At 39.9% G+C, this 15,044-nt stretch overlaps 1 protein-coding gene across 4 annotated transcripts in view; it reads left to right on the top strand.

The window, feature by feature from the left end:
- Positions 1-12,318, top strand: part of PHC3 (polyhomeotic homolog 3) — a 63,016-nt gene extending 50,698 nt beyond the window's left edge. For 3 of the 4 annotated variants that reach the window (XM_060767537.2, XM_067466044.1, XM_060767536.2), the window contains 3 exons: positions 583-733; positions 827-1,058; positions 3,862-12,318. In XM_060767537.2, the coding sequence (XP_060623520.2) occupies positions 583-733; positions 827-1,058; positions 3,862-4,016 (538 nt within the window). In that variant the 3' untranslated portion in view covers positions 4,017-12,318. Of the gene's footprint in view, positions 1-582; positions 734-826; positions 1,059-3,861 lie in introns of those variants that run through there. The other variant, XM_060767538.2, reaches the window with a different exon arrangement.
- Positions 12,319-15,044: the final 2,726 nt, after the last annotated feature.

The following is a 15,044-nucleotide window of genomic DNA, read 5'->3' as shown; positions in this document are numbered from 1 at the left end:
TAAGGAGAAAGGTATATGTAAGAGATAAACAATTAGGAAAGAGTAGAAATTGAGCTATACTAGAAAAGTTTGTAATCTCCTTTACATGTATGTATTCATTTGCTTTCTTTAATACTATATCTTCTTTGAAATGTTACATTTTTAAAATATGTGTATTTTTAATAAGTTCTGCTTAATTCAGTAAATATTGTTAGATTTTAGTAGAGCTATTGCAGGTAATAAACTACCTTGAACTGTACTACAACTTTCCAGCTTTCCTATTCGCATGCCTTCCAACACTTACAATCCCAGACCTTTGTCTGTGTTGGCTGAGAAGTTACAATCCAACATCTGGGCAACATCTGGAAGGCAAGAGATTTGAGGAGCTGAAACATATATCTAATTTTAAAATGTTACATTTAAACTGAGTGTTAATGAATGCTGACAAGTGTTGGTTGGGGAAAAAAACTCTGCCACATTTATATCCTGCCTTTTTTCTAAGCTGGAATTCAAAGCTGTGTTGCTCTTTCATAGGTTTTTGTTTAGTTTTTGGTGTCTCACATCAGTAAGCAAAGCTGAAGCATTTTTTTTTTAAATTCCCAGGTACAATGTCAGCTGCAGTAAGAAATGTGGGTTATATTCAGCAGACAAAAGCAGTCGTTGGAACCGGAACTCCGAGAGCCAAAGCCTTGGACGACGTGGGCGACGGCCGGGCAGTTGCGATGGAGCTCCTAGGGAGCCCTTCCATAGACAGGTCTGTTCAATGCTAACTGAAGTCTCCTTTTATTGGAATTGTAAAGAAAAAAGGGTTATCCTGTGGTTTATCTGTACATACTGCATTTTCCAGCTTCCAATTACTTATCCATCTGCAGAAGAAGACTTGGCTTCTCAAGAAGACAGTGTGCCGGTTGCCATGACCACTCGCCTGCGAAGGCAAAGTGAAAGGGAAAGAGAGCGCGAACTTAGGGAGCTCAGGATTAGAAAGACACCAGACAGCATGGATTTGTTACCCGTTGTGCAATCCGATCCATCCATATGGAGTGTCGAAGATGTTTGGGCCTTCATACGTACCTTACCTGGTATGCAGTTGGAATTTATGTGAATTTTGCTGTGAATGTTTGAGGGGCAGCCTTACTACCTTGGAGTAAAAAGTGGAACACATGAAAGCCAGTTCAGTAGTAGAGAAAAAGGGTGGTGTGACTGTTGTGCTTGTTTGTTGATTATTTTGCTTCCAGGGATCACTTTGCAGAAGAGAAGCAATTTGCAGAAACAGAGGTCATATTTAAATGCCCAGAAAACTATCAAGATCTTTGTCTTTTGCTGAAATTGCATCATGATAGGCATTATGTAAGCATCCCTAGAAAGGCATTATGAAGTCAGAGTGGCATCAGCAAGAGGACCCTCTCCCCTTGTAGCCAGGTTTCCCTTGTTACCTCAGTTTCCAAAGTACCTTCTTTGTTTGCAGGATTTTTTTTTAAAAAAGGTTAAGTTTCTACTTACCTTAACATCTTCATTAAAAAGACTGGGAAAGCTGTTTCATGGTACATGATTGAGTGTTGTGGGATGTGAGAGAAGAGTTAATATGGCAGCCTCTTCCTATTCAACCACGGCTTGCCTTTGTGTCACTTAAGTCTCTGCTTTCTTCGTCTTGCATTGGATGCCGGAGAATGGGTTTGCCTCAGCAGCTCTTAGGTTCTAGAACAAAGAGTTCATCCCATCTGCTTCTCCATAAATCGCTTAATTGTACAATTAATCAGGAGCTTCCTCTGTGCATCACTACAGCAGCAAGAATGAAGCGGGACCAAGTCTTGTAACCCCCAGAATAAAAAAAAAAACCAAGGAAATGCTGTATATTACAACTGTAGACTTAGATTAATTCTTATTCTGTGTCACCTCTGTGAAGCAAGGAGTTAGAATGAGCAATATAATTGAAGAGTGCATTAGATGTGACTATGCTGTGATAGGAACGCGAGGTACAACCTCCTTGCACTTCTTGCTCCATTCGATCTGTAGTCATATTTGGAAATATTAGAATCATAGGATTGGATGGGACCTCATGAGCCCTCAAGTCCTCCTGTTTATCTCCAGCTAAAGTATCCCTAGCAGATAGCATAACCAAACATCTGCTGACAGACCCTGCTCCTGGCAGAGCTTGAAAAATTATTTGAATAAATCCCCCCAAACTCAAGCCAGCCATATTGAAATGGGATTGTAGAAGTTGCACATCAAAATGAGACTTCTGGGAGCACTTCCACAAGGAGGGCTGGTCCATCTAGTTCACCAAGTATCACTACCCCGAGGAGCTCCCCCAGACCTTCACCAGCATGTTCCAGTGCCTGGACAAGCTGTGTAAGAACTAATTCTCCTCCATCCTCTTCAGCACCAACAATGACAGCAGCATTTTAGGCATTTGAATTTTCTGTGGGCAAGAGCTGGCTTTTCTGCTGAGCTCCGACTGGCAGATGGACTACGAATCCTACACTTGAAAGAAGCTTGACCCAGAGAGCACCAAGTGCAAGACATTGGTGAAGAAGTACTTCCAGTGGGAAGGGGAATTCAAGCACATGAGCTAGGCCATTAACCAGGGCAAGATCTTCAAGTGATTCCGCTCCCAGGGGTGGCCCTGAATGCTCTCCCCAAAATGGACCTCGATGTGGGGATGTTTTCCACGACCTCCACCAGTAGTAGAAACCCTGACAGGAAGAGAGAGATTGTGATTGTCATCAAGCATGAATAAAAAACCTGGGTGTGAAAAAAAGAGACTTTTCTAAGCTCTGCCCTGGCATTCATGCATTCAACACAAATGCATATTAGGACAGAGTCTTCAGGTGCAAATGTGTATGAAGAAAAGATTCAGCATGGTTTTCACACAGGATTCCAGAGTCCCTCAAGATCAGTGGTTCTCAACCTGAGGGTCCTCAGATGTTTTGGTCTTCAACTCCCAAAACTCCTAACAGCCTAATAAACTGGCTGGGAGTTGTAGGCCAAAACATTTGGGGACCCACAGGTTGAGAACCACTGCTCAAGATGCTCATACCTTAACTAGAAGTAGGAATTGCATTGCTCCATATGTTGGGCTGCAAGTCCCAACAGAATGGGTCAGCATAACTGATAGTGAGGAATGCAAGGAGTTGGTAGCTAAGGATAGTAGCTGTAGCCCAAAGTCACCTGTAAGGTCATTTGATAGTCCCACCCAACACTGATGCCCAACACTGAGAACAGAGCAACTTAGCTTGTTTTCACTCTCCTTTTATGTGCTGAATGACATATTAGCACATTGAATGTTTTGAGCTGAGTAATACTTCCTTTCTCATTTGAAAGAGAACATTAACTTTTCCTAACCAGGTAACAGAAACACCCTGTTTTAGTGCAGGTGAAAGTATGATGAACAGCTTATGTCAAGTACTGCCATGTATTGTTTCAGGTGCTATGCTGTGAATGTTCCTACTAATGCGTTAATATTAAATCATCATTAAATAATGTTGCTAAAATGGCTCAACCCTCATTCCAAATTACAATTACATTTATTGAATTGTTATAACATGATCTGGTAACTATTAGTCAAAAACCTAAAATGTTTTTGTTATTTTACAATTAAAACAGAAGTATTTAACTTTGTTGTTGAAACTTTTTAAACCAATTAATAATTAAAATCCCAAGTTCTGTAGTTATTTCCAATATATTGATCGTTCTGTAACAATAGAAAGAGAAATCTGAAAACCGTGAGAAAATTTTCCTTCCAACCAATTGGATTACAAATGTAGATTCACAATAAATACAAATCCCATTGTAATAAACGTGTTCCTCCTTTCAGCACTTAAAATTATTACGCAAAGCTTTAAAAATTCCTTATTTAAAGTAATGTTTCTTATTTCATTGCAGGTTGTCAAGATATTGCTGATGAATTTCGAGCCCAAGAGATCGATGGCCAGGCTCTTCTCTTATTAAAAGAGGATCACCTTATGAGTGCAATGAATATTAAGCTAGGACCAGCACTAAAGATTTGTGCACGGATCAATTCCTTGAAGGAATCATAGTGGAAAACTAAGGCTTTAAAGCTCAGCTTCTATCAGATGACAGACTTGTAAAATTATAAGCCGACATTTTAATGTGTGATGTGATTATTACTGCTATGTTTTGCTAAGCATTTTTTCCACATACAGACAATTGGAAGAGCACATTTAATGTTAATCTTCCATACCTTCCAGTACTTATCCAGCTTATCGGGAAGCATAAGCTGTTTGGGCAAATAGTTGTAGTCGAATGCAAGGCAAGCTAGAGTCAGTGGAAAGCTCTATGTAACATGTTGTGGGTGATGCTTATTCCAAAAAGCCACTTATATACCATACAAGATTTAAGGTTTTTTAGAAAATATAAGCTTGATGACCATTTTAAATTGCATTTCTATACACTTTTTTCATTTGTAGAAAGCTTTTTAAGAATATGGATTAACAGAAGAGTCCACAGAGTCTGTGGCAGCGCTGATTATGGTAAAATGCTATGCATTTAATTGTGCTCTTTGAGTTTCAATTAATCTTGAGTGTACAGGTCAAAGAGAATTTGCAGCCGATTCCCTCTTCTATCATAACCCTGCATTGTTTTTTTTCAAGTGCAGAAGATTCTTTGTCAAAATACACATTTTTGTCAATGAAGCAAACCTCACATGTCCTACTTGTCAGCATAGTAGCAGTTCCATATATACAAACATATTGGATGTATTTTAGCATTTTTATGGAAGCAGGAAGGTGTTTTGGAATCATAGAACAATAGAGTTGGAAGAGAGACCACATGGGCCATCTAGTCCAAGCCCTTGCCTTGAGGGAACGCACAATCAAAGTATCCTGACAGATGGCCACCCAGCCTCAGTTTAAAAGCTTCCAAGGAAGGAGCTTCCCCCACTCTCCAAGGCAGGGAGTTCCGCTTCTGAAGAGCTCTTCATACAGTCAGAAAGTTCTTCCTAATGTTCAGGTGGAATCTCCCCTCCTGTAATTTGAACCCATTGCTCTGCGTTCTACTTTCCAGGGCAGCAGAAAACATGCCTGCTCCCTCTTCCTTATGACATTTTAACATATGACCTTTTAACATATTTATACATGGCTGTCATGTGTCCTTTCAACCTTCTCTTCTGCAGGCTAAACATATCCAGATCTTTAGGATGCTTTTCATAAGGCATGGTCTCCAGACCTTTGATCATTTTAGTTGCCCACCTCTGAACACCTTCCAGCTTGTCAATATCTCTTTTAAACTGCAGTGCCCTGAATTGGACACAGTGTCACAGGTGAGGTCTAACCAAAGCATAATAGAGACGCAGCAATACTTCTCTTGATCTAGAACTCTATACTCCTTTTCATGCTGCCCAAAATCTCATTGCCTTTTTTAGCTGCTGCATCATATTGTTGGCTTGTGTTCAACTTGTTGTCCACAAAAACTCCCAAGGTCTTTCCCCCCTGGACTGCTGTTGAGCCAGGCATCACCTATTCTATATCTTTCCTCATAATTGTAAAGCTGTCAGAAACTGGAATATTTATTTACAGTATTTGTATACCGCTTTTCTCACCCCGGGGGAGTGGGGGTACTCAAAGCGGTTTTGAATTTGGAATAGCATGGTATTTTTCTTAAAAGAGTACCAACAAACAAATATTTTAACAATGATTAAAAACGCACGGAAGAGAGAATTATGTTCTTACCCTTCTAGGATTTCTTGCTCATAGTTCACATTGATCAAAGGAGTTAACACATGCCTTTCCATCCACTCATAAACTGAATGGAAACTCATCATCCATGTTCTCGTGTTCAACTCCAAATTATTAAACAATTCTAAGGTGAAAATTGGATCAACAAACATTTCTAGACTTCCTTTTCCTTCTAATTTTTTTTCCCCACTTCCTTTTTCCCTTACCCGATATTCTACTATATGCTGTTAGGTACAATGTTCTTCACATATGGAATAAGTACCTTTTCAAATAGCAGTGATTTTCAATTTTAATATTTTCTCATATGCCAGTGTTCTTTGCAAATGTTATTCATGTTATGGTGAAGCTATCGAAGTCAGTGTCACCAAAGTATTGAAAAAGATGTGTTCATTTATTTGCAGCATTTTTAAAATTTTGCATTGTATACTTGGAGGCCCTGTAACCACAATTAATTTAGTAACAGGCCCTGTTACTGAGAAATTCTCTCAAGCAAAACACATTCATGAAAGTTTTCCAAGACTAAGGAATTTCAGTTCACTGCAGTAAGTGCTTAAACTAAAGAAAAGTTACCAGTTATATATCCAGATGTGAATCTTCCACAAGAGATATCTGTATTTATTTCAGACATATGTAGGTTTCAGTAATATTAACTTTGTTTCCCCCCCTTAGAAACTATTAAATTATTGCCAAACCTTTAGGCACTATGGCCATTACCCAACTGGTGTTCTACTGATGGAACGTATCTATCACTGGAATGAAGACAGGGATATTTTTCAAGTTCCCTTTCCCTGGAACAATTTCCCATGTCCTTCCAAAATATTATCTTTATCTAAACGCTAAGCACAAGTGTAAACAAAACATAATTGTGTCTCTGCTTTGAATGGAAGCCAGGAATAATCCCAAAAATTGACTAAATTCTTGCCCTGGTAAGAAAGGCCAGCATTCTCTGTCAGCTGCTTAGTTAAGTATATTTAATAAATAGCTGAAGGAGATGTCATTGACCCATGTTTTAAGCATCAGCATATCCCTTCTTCCCATGAAAATGATGCCTGGTCACATTGGATCAAGTAATAGCCATGGCAGTAGTGTCACAATTGTTTCAATTATAAATATGGCACAGTTACCTAAACTCATCCATAATTGTTCTGTATACACAATCATTTCTTTGTCACAATTGTGACGCTGTTGGCACAGTCATAACCACCCCAGAGCTGCTTTCATGACAAGCAGATTTTCATGTGGGGAGAGGGCTTCCTGTTTTGTGCTTCTGAAGAAATGGAAGACACAAAAGAAACAGTAGAAACAGTTTCATGCACATGTCTAGTAGACAGGCCAGGAGACACCTTAGCCATTTGAGTAACTGGCTCAGTAATTAGGACCTTAAAGCACAATGTAGGAGTATGAAGTCCAAAACACGCGGAGAGCCAAAATTTGCCAATGCCTACCTTAAGGACTTAAGGGAGAGCCACCAAAGAAATAAGCAAAGCAGATATGTGAGTGTATGTGTAAATTATCAAGAATTACTAGTTAAGTATACTTAGCAATATACAGTAACTGATAGAGAATATTGGCTAAGGTTTTTGTTTCATTTCGGCATTGATATCTCTCAGAATTTATTATTTCAGATAGTTTTGAATTTAAGGGGTTTTTTTTTCAGAAAGGTTCCTAGCATATCGACATGAAATAATGTGGGCCTTACAATCCTAGGGAGAGCCACCAGACAAGTAAGCAAAGTATATATGTCAGCATACATGTAAATAATTAAGAATTACAAGATATTACATCAGCATCTTATTTTTCCTGTTCTTCCACATATTGCAAGTACATGCTGTAGAATGTAAAGTGGTCATCAATCTGTATGAACTGATTTGTAGCCTAACAAGTATTTGTGAGCCATTAGTTGTAAACAGAAAAGATTAATGAAGGGCCTTTTTGCCAAAACACAATTGGAAGACTTTGGAATTAAGAATATATTTTTGCTACCGGGGAGGGTGGGGGGGAGGATGTAATTAATGGTTGTGTCCTATCTGCATGAAATTAAACAGAAAGAGTTTACGTTCATAAAGTCCCATTGGGAGACATTAGGCAGCAAATGGAGATGAGGTCTATTTGAATTCTTAGTAAATAAGTTAGTGGCTTCAATTCAACTAAATTTAAGTATGTCAGTTTGAGAAGCACATTAGGCTAATTTCGTTTTTTAGGTTTTCATCTTCACAATAGAATGATTAAAAACAATACAATGTTTTCCAAATATACCTTTTACGAACTGCACAATATATAGTGATTTCCTAAAGAGGACTAGATTGTTATGTAGTGTTTGGGAGCTTTGCACCTTTGAAGTTGAAGAGTAAAGGCAGAAGCACAACTGTCCTGGACAGAAATATTTGTTGTTCCATCTCCCCTCCATCAAGAAACTAATTTTGATTGAGAAAGATATATGTGACTGTACAATATGTGCAATTACTAGAATAACTAGAATACCCAAGTATTTCTGATATTCTACCATAGAGTCCTGCCAGTTTGATAGGCGTTCCCCTTCCTTCCTTCCTTCCTTCCTTCCTTCCTTCCTTCCTTCCTTCCTTCCTTCCTCTCTCTGTGGCAATGGCTTTGTAATAACCCAAGAACAAACACTGGGTCAAGGAAGGCTTTTGTGTTCAACAGCTGGATGCCGAGCTATGTAGTCAATTGTTAGATCATGGACTTACAGTTCAGAGGTATTTTACAGATCCAATGTTCTCTATGACTGCTTTACATTATTCAGTGGTCCTCAACCTGGGGTCCACAGATGTTTTTGGCCTTCAACTCCCAGAAATCTTAACAGCTGGTAAACTGGCTGGGATTTGTGGGAGTTGTAGGCCAAAGACATCTGGAGACTCGAGGTTGAGAACCACTGCATTATATGAAGCAGAAGAGTGTCAGGGAAGGAGGAAATTATCCTCTCATACAGGAGCTTGCTCAACACCCCCAGAATAAGGATCTGAAAGGTCTTCTGTGGCCCAGCTGTAGATAAATTACGAAAGCCAATAAAATGTGTCACTGCACATTAGTCTCTTTAGAATTATCTACGATTTAATGGCTCCCAATGACATTTGACCTTTCTTTATTCAATTTGGGTTAAAAATCCAAGATTACAAACAATTATAGAGATGGAGCAATGCAATGTATTGCTCCAAGATATGAAATACAATGTTTGTTGGAGACAGCATGTATACATAACGGTATTAACTACAGAAAAAGATATCAAATGGCCCTAAACAAGACTTCTTTTTCTTAAATGAGTCATAATAAGTGCTACAAGACACTCAAGCCATGGTATTTGGATATCTTAATTGGACACTTGAGTTGCAACATCTTCATTTGGTTTTGTCCAGAGTCAATCTGGAAGGACTAGCATGAAAGAATGTTATATATTGTGCTTTTATTCCTACTGTTATGTCCATCCATTGCTTCTGATGCAATTGAAATACTCAAGAGTTTAAGAGCTGGTCTCAATTCTGTTGACATCATCCTGGGTTTGGTGGGTGTGAAAAATATGGAGAAAGATAGCATTAAAATGTTTTCAGATTGCCATTTTCCATTATGCTGAAAACCCCAAAGATATACACTACATCATGCAATGGTGTAATGTTATGGGATACAGCATAACCCAGGCATGGGCAAACTTGGGTCCTCCAGGTGTTTTGGACTTTAACTCCCACAATCCCTAACAGCCTACCGGCTGTTAGGAATTGTAGGAGTTGAAGTCCAAAACACCTGGAGGACTCAAGTTTGCCCATGCCTGGCATAACCAAACAGATTCTGCATTGCATGAAAGGGAGCTGGACTAGATGGCCCTTGTGGTCTCTTCCAAGTCTGTGATTCTGTAAAAGTAAGTTCTGCTTGTAGCGATGATGGAAGTTGCTTTACTCCTTCACTTTCTCAAACATAATCATGTAAAGAATCCTTACAATATTAAAATAAAATAACGGGGTCCGTTGTCCTTCACAATCAGCAGTGTTAATACCCTTTACAAAATACCCATTAAGGATTTATTTTCCTGAATGGCAAACCTTCCCCAGAAGATTTGGATGAAATTATCATTTTTGCAAAACCTCTCGAATGTGCTGTTTGACTGTTGCTGTTATCAGTGATTGTTAGTGAAATCCAAGTGTGTTACCGTACTGTGTAAAAATTGTCAAAGATTGTAAATTTCAGAAAACAAATTCTTAAAATTCCTCATTGTTCCTGTTAGCACTTCAAGTTCCATATATTGTGTTCAAAGAGCCTGCATTTTAGACCATACAAGTTCCATTTTGTTCAGTTAGCTTGCCTAATACAGTAGAGTCTCACTTATCCAACCTTCGCTTATCCAACCTTCTGGATTATCCAACGCAGTCTGCCTCCTGCCTGGATCCACAGTTGTTTCAATAAATTGAGATGTTTTGGTGCTAAATTCATAAATATAGTAATTACTGCACAGCATTACCGTGTATTGAACTGCTTTTTCTGTCGATTTATTGTGAAACATTATGTTTTGGTGTTTAATTTGTAAAATCATAATGTAATTTGATGTTTAATAGGCTATTCCTTAATCCCTCCTTATTATCAAAGTTTTTCACTTACGCAACGTTCTGCCGGCCCATTTATGGTTTGATAAGAGAGACTCTACTGTGCTTTGAGCCTAAAATTTGTAATGACTAAAAAAATAAAACAGCACAACACAGATTTGTTGAAAAGACCACATTTAAGTCAATAGTGGATATCTCCCAAAATTACCTGCGAGGCTTAATTCCAGATCCTGGTTAGTAAAATGTTTAACCACACATTAGTGTTTCAGATGCAAGACGTGGCTCTGTTTTAAAGAAACTATTGTTGAAGCACAAACATTGGCCATCATTTATAGTAAACATCAATCTATTAAGCCAGGATAATTGTGTCTAAATTGGGCCATAGTACATGTAAAAATAAATCTGGAATTGGTACCAATTGACAGTCATTTTTTAATTGCAACTCTTATTTGTATAAGCGGGATAAACCACTGAGCTTCTGAACTTACTGACCCAAAGGTTGGTGGTTCGAATCCGGGGAGTGGAGTGAGCTCCCTCTGTTAGCCCCAGCTTCTGCCAACCTAGCAGTTTGAAAACATGCAAACATGAGTAGATCAATAGGAACCTCTCCAGCGGGAAGGTGACGGCGCTCCATGCAGTCATGCTGGCCACATGACCTTGGTGGTGGTGACTCGACTTAATGCCAGGGGAAACCTTTACCTTCTAAAAATATTTACTTTTTAAATACTTTTGAGTAACCTATGACATTTTAAAATGATTAATGGCAAACCATTAAGGTTTTTCATAAATCTGTAATATTTTAGTAAGTTTTTGATATGTGTTGGTATAGACCAGGCATGGGCAAACTTCAGCCCTCTGGGTGTTTTGGACTTCAGCTCCCACAATTCCTAACAGTCACCCGGAGGACTGAAGTTTGCCCATGCTTGCAATAGACTGACTGACAAAAGGTGGGGCTGGCCCTGTGGCCTTATACATTTTTAAAAGCATGTTCTCTTGGATTCATTAAAACGAGCACTTATATTTTCCATGCTAAAATGAACCAGCAAGGACTAACAATGGGATATTTACTTTATTTCCCCTTATATTGCACTAATAATTGAACTTGCTATTTAAGCACATAGTATTTAACTGCAGTTTATTTGGTCCTAAGCTAACCACCTCCAATATTTCTGCCAACTGTCCTCTTGCCTTCATCCAAAGTCATTTTTCCATCTTCTGTTTTTACTATGATACCAATTTGAAAAGAAGGGTTATGTTAGGGATGAGTAGATCTGTACAAAAGTGAGAGACAGCCGAACTTTGATAATATTTGCTTATATACTAGTGTAAGATGAGTCTTATAAAGATATCTGTGTACGTCTGTGTTTGTATCATGGGATGGTACTTGGATTTTTCTTGACCGGTCGTTTCAACAATATGTAGCATCGATTTGGTAGTTGGATTGTTTCCAATGACAGTATTTTAAAATGATCCTCTCTCGGTGTAGCATGAGAAGCTGGAGTCTGTCAGCTCCAACGTCTCATGCGGGACATGAGAGAAGCCTCCCACAAGACCTGTGCTTCCTCTGGGCAACGTCTCTGTAGACGGCCAGTTCTCTCACACCAGTAGCGACTTGAAAAACTGCAAGTCGCTTCGGACACGATTAAACAAAAAGTGAAGCTGAATCATTTTTACATTTTAGAAAATATACCAATAAATTACAATGATTTAGGTAAAATCTGTATGTATCCTTTTTATATATATGAAAAAAGCACTTTCATCTAACATAGCATGTGGATGACTTTTAGATTCTCATATTTGTTATGGTCTATAGGAGTGGTGTAAAATTTGTCATTAACCTGTCCATTGATAATCTGAGGATACAAATGAAGAATCAAAGCACCTTATACTATTTGCTGCTTCAATTTGCTTGTAATTGCACCTTTTGTTATTCGCACACTTTCTTTTTTTTTTAATTGAGCATTTTTATGTGGTAATATTTGCTTCCTGTGGGATTACATATTTGACCTACAGTATCATCATGTACATGGTTTATATTTCAACTTTACATTACAATTGTGAAAATACAGTGCTTCGGAAATAAAAGCTACTTCCATTTGTCTACTTTGATTATTTCACTTTTCTCACATTTGGGGAAGAGGGTGACAGCCTTCGTTCTTAATCTATTATTTAATCTATGTGACACACCTTGTAACCTAGGAGCCACGATGGCGCAATGGGTTAAACCAGTGTTTCTCAACCTGGGGGTCGGGACCCCTGGAGGGGGTCGCAAGGGGGTTTCAGAGGGGTTGCCAAAGACCATCAGAAGACATATATTTCTGATGGTCTTAGGAACCCCTTTGGCGGAGAAGGCTGCCAAATCCATCTCTCCATCTGTCCTTCTCTTCCTTTTCAGCAAATCCTCCCACTAAAAGCCCTTCTCCACTGTGATTGGCTGGCCTCTCAGCCAAGGGAAGGGCTGAGCAGGCACATCTGACACATGGTGAGCACGTGCGGGCAAGAGACAGCATTTGGGGCTGGATGTACTGTTTGAGGAGGACATTGAGCTACATGTCCATGGTGCTCACTAAAACCTGCAATGTCAGTTGTGGGAGTGCCTTTGGAGGCTTCACAGCCCTTGGAACTATAGCCTGTTTGTGGGGTCAGAGGCTGTCTGTGTAAGTGGACACCTCCGCCAAATGCACACATACACATTTTTCACTTTTATTATGTGAATAGATAGATAGATAGATAGATAGATAGGTGAGGAGCTTACTTACTTACTTATTTAGGCGATCCCTCGTAGTCCGAGGATGATGGTCCTCCAAGTTCGGTGTCCTGGAGGTGGGTTTGTAGGTGGCTGTGGAGCCCTATTCTTGACCTGCATCTTCTCCCACAGTGAGGACATTGGTTTCCAGGTGGGAGGCGGTCTCGGTCAGGGTTGGCTTGACGCGCCTTCCTCTTGGCACGTTTCTCTCTTTCACCCTCCATTTATGCCTCTTCAAATTCTGCAGCACTGCTGGTCACAGCTGACCTCCAGCTGGAGTGCTCAAGGGCCAGGGCTTCCCAGTTCTCACTGTCTATGCCAGAGTTTTTAAGGTTGGCTTTGAGCCCATATTTAAATCTCTTTTCCTGTCCACCAACACTCCGTTTTCCGTTCTTGAGTTCGGAGTAGAGCAACTGCTTTGGGAGACAGTGGTCAGGCATCTAGGCAACGTGGCCGGTCCAGCGGAGTTGATGATGGAGAACCATTGCTTCGATGCTGGTGGTCTTTGCTTCTTCCAGCATGCTGGTGAGGAGCAGCAGTGGGGAGGATGGGATACTTGTTCCCAATTCTGATGACAAATACAACCCATTGCCCAACCTTGTGGAAGATCTGGCTTTGTATTTGCTACAGCAATTGCTTTACTTACTTAGGCAATCCCTTGTAGCTCGAGGATGATGGTTTTCCAGATGTGGTGTCTTGGTGGTATGTCTGTAGGTGGCTGTGGAGCCCTATTCTTGATCCGCATATTCTCCCTCAGTGAGAATATCGGTTTCCAGACGGAAGGCGGTCCTGATCAGGGTTGACTTGGCGTGCCTTCCTCTTGGCACCTTTCTCCCTTTCGTGCCTCTGAATTCTGTAGCACTGCTGGTCACAGCTGACCTCCAGTTAGAGTGCTCAAGGGCCAGGGCTTCCCAGTCCTTGGTGTCTATGCCAGTTTTTAAGGTCGGCTTTAAGCCCATCTTTACATTCTGTTTCACATTTTTGAGTTTGGAGTAGAGCAACAGCTTGGGGAGATGGTGGTCGGGCATTTGGACAATGTGGCTGGTCCAGCGGAGTTGATGGTGGAGGAGCCTCACTTCAATGGTGGTGGCCTTACTTCTTCCAGCATGCTGACATTTGTCTGCCTGTCTTACCAAGAGATTTACAGGGGAAAAATTCCCAAGAGATTTGCAAAAAAAACCAAAATAACAAAAGCAATTGCTTTATTGTACCTCCAGTACCAGACACTATATGCTTCTAGACAATCCTGTTGTGCTTATATCCTGGTTATGGAGTGAACTTTTACTGGATTATAGAAGGGCTTGATGGCTCATCTTACATTTTTATGCCACAAGTCCGGGGCAACTGAATCTACAATCAGGAGTTGTATATTTCCACAAAAGGAGTTCTTTAGGGACTTATCTTTAAGATGCACATTTTGCTAAGTTGGAGCTTATCGTTTGTAACTGCTTTGTGTGTAAGCATGTTTTCGAGTGGTTTTGCCTGACGCAGACTTAAAAGCCTAGAATGCCTTTGGGGAAATGGGCCTTTATTTGTTCCTGTATTCATAAGCTTGTGTATGCATTTGTTGTAATGTGCTTTGGCCTCATTTAAATTCCATTTTGCAAATTCAAATATTGCAGCAATGTTATTGTTGTGTGCTTTCAAGTCATTTCCGACTTGTGGCGACCCTAAGTCAACCCTACTACAGTGTTTTCTTGGCAAGATCTGTTCAAGGTGGGGTTGCCTTTGCTTTTCTTCTGAGGCTGACTTATCCAAGGCCACTCAGTGGGTTTTCATGGCCAAGTGGGAATTCTAATCCTGTTCTCCAAATTCCAGTACCTAAACCTCTACATCATGCTGGCAGACATTGAAGACGATGGGCCTTCGAGTTGCTGTTGCTGCAGTTCATAGACATATCTTTCGAATTCCATTTCCCACCTTTCCCCTTGCTTTGTTTCATCCTTCTGAGAGCTGCTTTCAAGTTATTTATCTGTAGCATAGTTCACTGGGAAGTGAGTATATACCACATTTAGTTACATGTCTCTTTGATTTCCATAGAGCTTACTGGCTGTTTTTGCTTGATCATTCCTTGTTGGA

This window comes from Anolis sagrei, chromosome 3 (assembly GCF_037176765.1).
Source record: "Anolis sagrei isolate rAnoSag1 chromosome 3, rAnoSag1.mat, whole genome shotgun sequence".
NCBI lineage: Eukaryota > Metazoa > Chordata > Lepidosauria > Squamata > Dactyloidae > Anolis > Anolis sagrei.
This window is presented reverse-complemented; position numbering and strand designations above follow the sequence as displayed.